The 1835-nt window shown below is 39.8% G+C and overlaps 1 protein-coding gene across 1 annotated transcript; it reads left to right on the forward strand.

The window, feature by feature from the left end:
- Window positions 1–672: 672 nt before the first annotated feature.
- On the forward strand, window positions 673–1321 carry LOC111907332 (mitochondrial import inner membrane translocase subunit TIM23-1). The gene has a single exon (XM_023903097.3). It carries the CDS (start codon window positions 696–698, stop codon window positions 1266–1268), a length of 573 nt encoding a protein of 190 aa, XP_023758865.1. The 5' UTR covers window positions 673–695; the 3' UTR covers window positions 1269–1321.
- Window positions 1322–1835: the final 514 nt, after the last annotated feature.

A 1835-nucleotide genomic window follows, 5' to 3' on the forward strand; every position in this document is an offset into this window, starting at 1 on the left:
CAGGTAAAGGCCTTGAACTTTATTCACTTTAGATTTCATTTTTGTTTCTAATGTGTTTTTTTGTGGTGTAAACAAGGGCAAGAAGAAATTATTTACTAAATATGACTTCTATGTTGATGATGTCACGTTCTTGAAGATTTTGTAATGAAGATTTTAAAGGCTTGGCATGCTTTAGAAGGAACGGATGGACGAAGGTATTGATTTCAAGGTTAGTAACGAAAGGATTTGCCAACCACCACTAGAAAATAGCCCTTTAATGACGCGCAAACAATGACACGCGCTGATAGAGGACACGCATTTGTCCGTGACCTAAAAAATAATGTCAGTATCTAAAATTTGAAGGATAGAGGACACGCATTTTTGCGTGCCCTAAAATTAGTGTCCAACAAAAAAAACACGGAGGGCACCAATCATAAAAGCGTGTCGTGTAAATGTGTCGTTTATATTTTTTTAAGGAAGGTGCGGTCTCTGTTCTTTAATAAGGGGGGGGGGATCCCAAAAAAATTAAACATCCCGCTTCTCCTTTTAAAATCCTCTAACAAAAAAACCCTAATAAACCTTTAAGCACTTTGTCGTCCTCTACCTCTGCACTCCCTCTCTCTCTCTCTCTCTCTCTCTATCTCTCTCTTCTTTCTCTCTCCTTTGGAATCAAATTCTTGAAAGATTGAAACCCTAATCGTAGCCCTAAGTATGACATGTCTTACCAACCGAGATCTTCAAATCACAACGAAAGTGACGACCACCACGACAACCGTCGGCTATACAACCCTTACCAAGATCTTAGAGTCCCTGCACAAACCCTGTACAAACTTCCCACATCTCCTGAATACCTTTTTCAAGAGGAATCCATCGCTCAACGACGTTCATGGGGCGAAAACCTAACATACTACACCTACATCGGTTACCTCAGCGGCGCAGTAGTTGGCGTCGGGAAGGGTTTAGTAGAGGGCGTGAAGGCTTCTGAGGCTGGAGACACCATGAAACTTAGGGTTAATCGGATCTTAAATGTTTCTGTACATGCAGGTCGGACGATCGACAACCGAGCGGGTGTAATAGGACTGTTGTACGCAGGTATAGAGAGCAGGATGGTTAAGGCTAGGGATGCAGATGATATTATTAACAGCGTGGTGGCTGGATTAGCGACTGGAGCGCTTTACAAGGCGGCGGCGGGGCTTAGGTCGGCGGCTGTTGTCGGAGCTATTGGTGGAATAGCGGTGGGATTAGCCGTGACGGGGAAGCAGATTTTGAAGAGATACATACCAATTTGAGCTTGATCCGTATTCAATTTCATCTTACTACAAGTTTTGGTCTTTTGAGATTTCCAAAGGTGATTCATATGTAGTCTTTTACAATATTTTATATGATTGACATAATTTGGCATGGAATGAAATGCATGATTTTTTTTGTGCACTTAATAGTTGAAACCCTTTATGTGGTGTACTTTATAAGTGTCTAGAAGGGTTTAGTCATAAATAAATCATTGTAGACTTTGATATGGGAATTATATCAACACAGGTTTATGTGGCTTTATTGGTTGATGAATTTTTGTTCAGGTGAGAACACAGATTGAATCATGAAATACAACACTTGTAACATTTATAGGACTCCACAAAGAGGATCTGGTATTGTGGAAGATAGTAGTTCAAGTCGCATGTTTGAGACTGAAAATAAGGTTGTTGATGATGTTCAAACATCTTTGGGTGACTAGGGTAATGCACAAATGGATCCGCAGGTGAAAAGTTTTTGATTTTTTAATTTTTTAATTTTTATTTTCATGGGAAATGTTGAACTAATTTTAATACGACGTACAGGTTATTCCATTGAATCAAACTCAA

This window comes from Lactuca sativa, chromosome 3 (genome assembly GCF_002870075.4).
Source record: "Lactuca sativa cultivar Salinas chromosome 3, Lsat_Salinas_v11, whole genome shotgun sequence".
Lineage (NCBI taxonomy): Eukaryota > Viridiplantae > Streptophyta > Magnoliopsida > Asterales > Asteraceae > Lactuca > Lactuca sativa.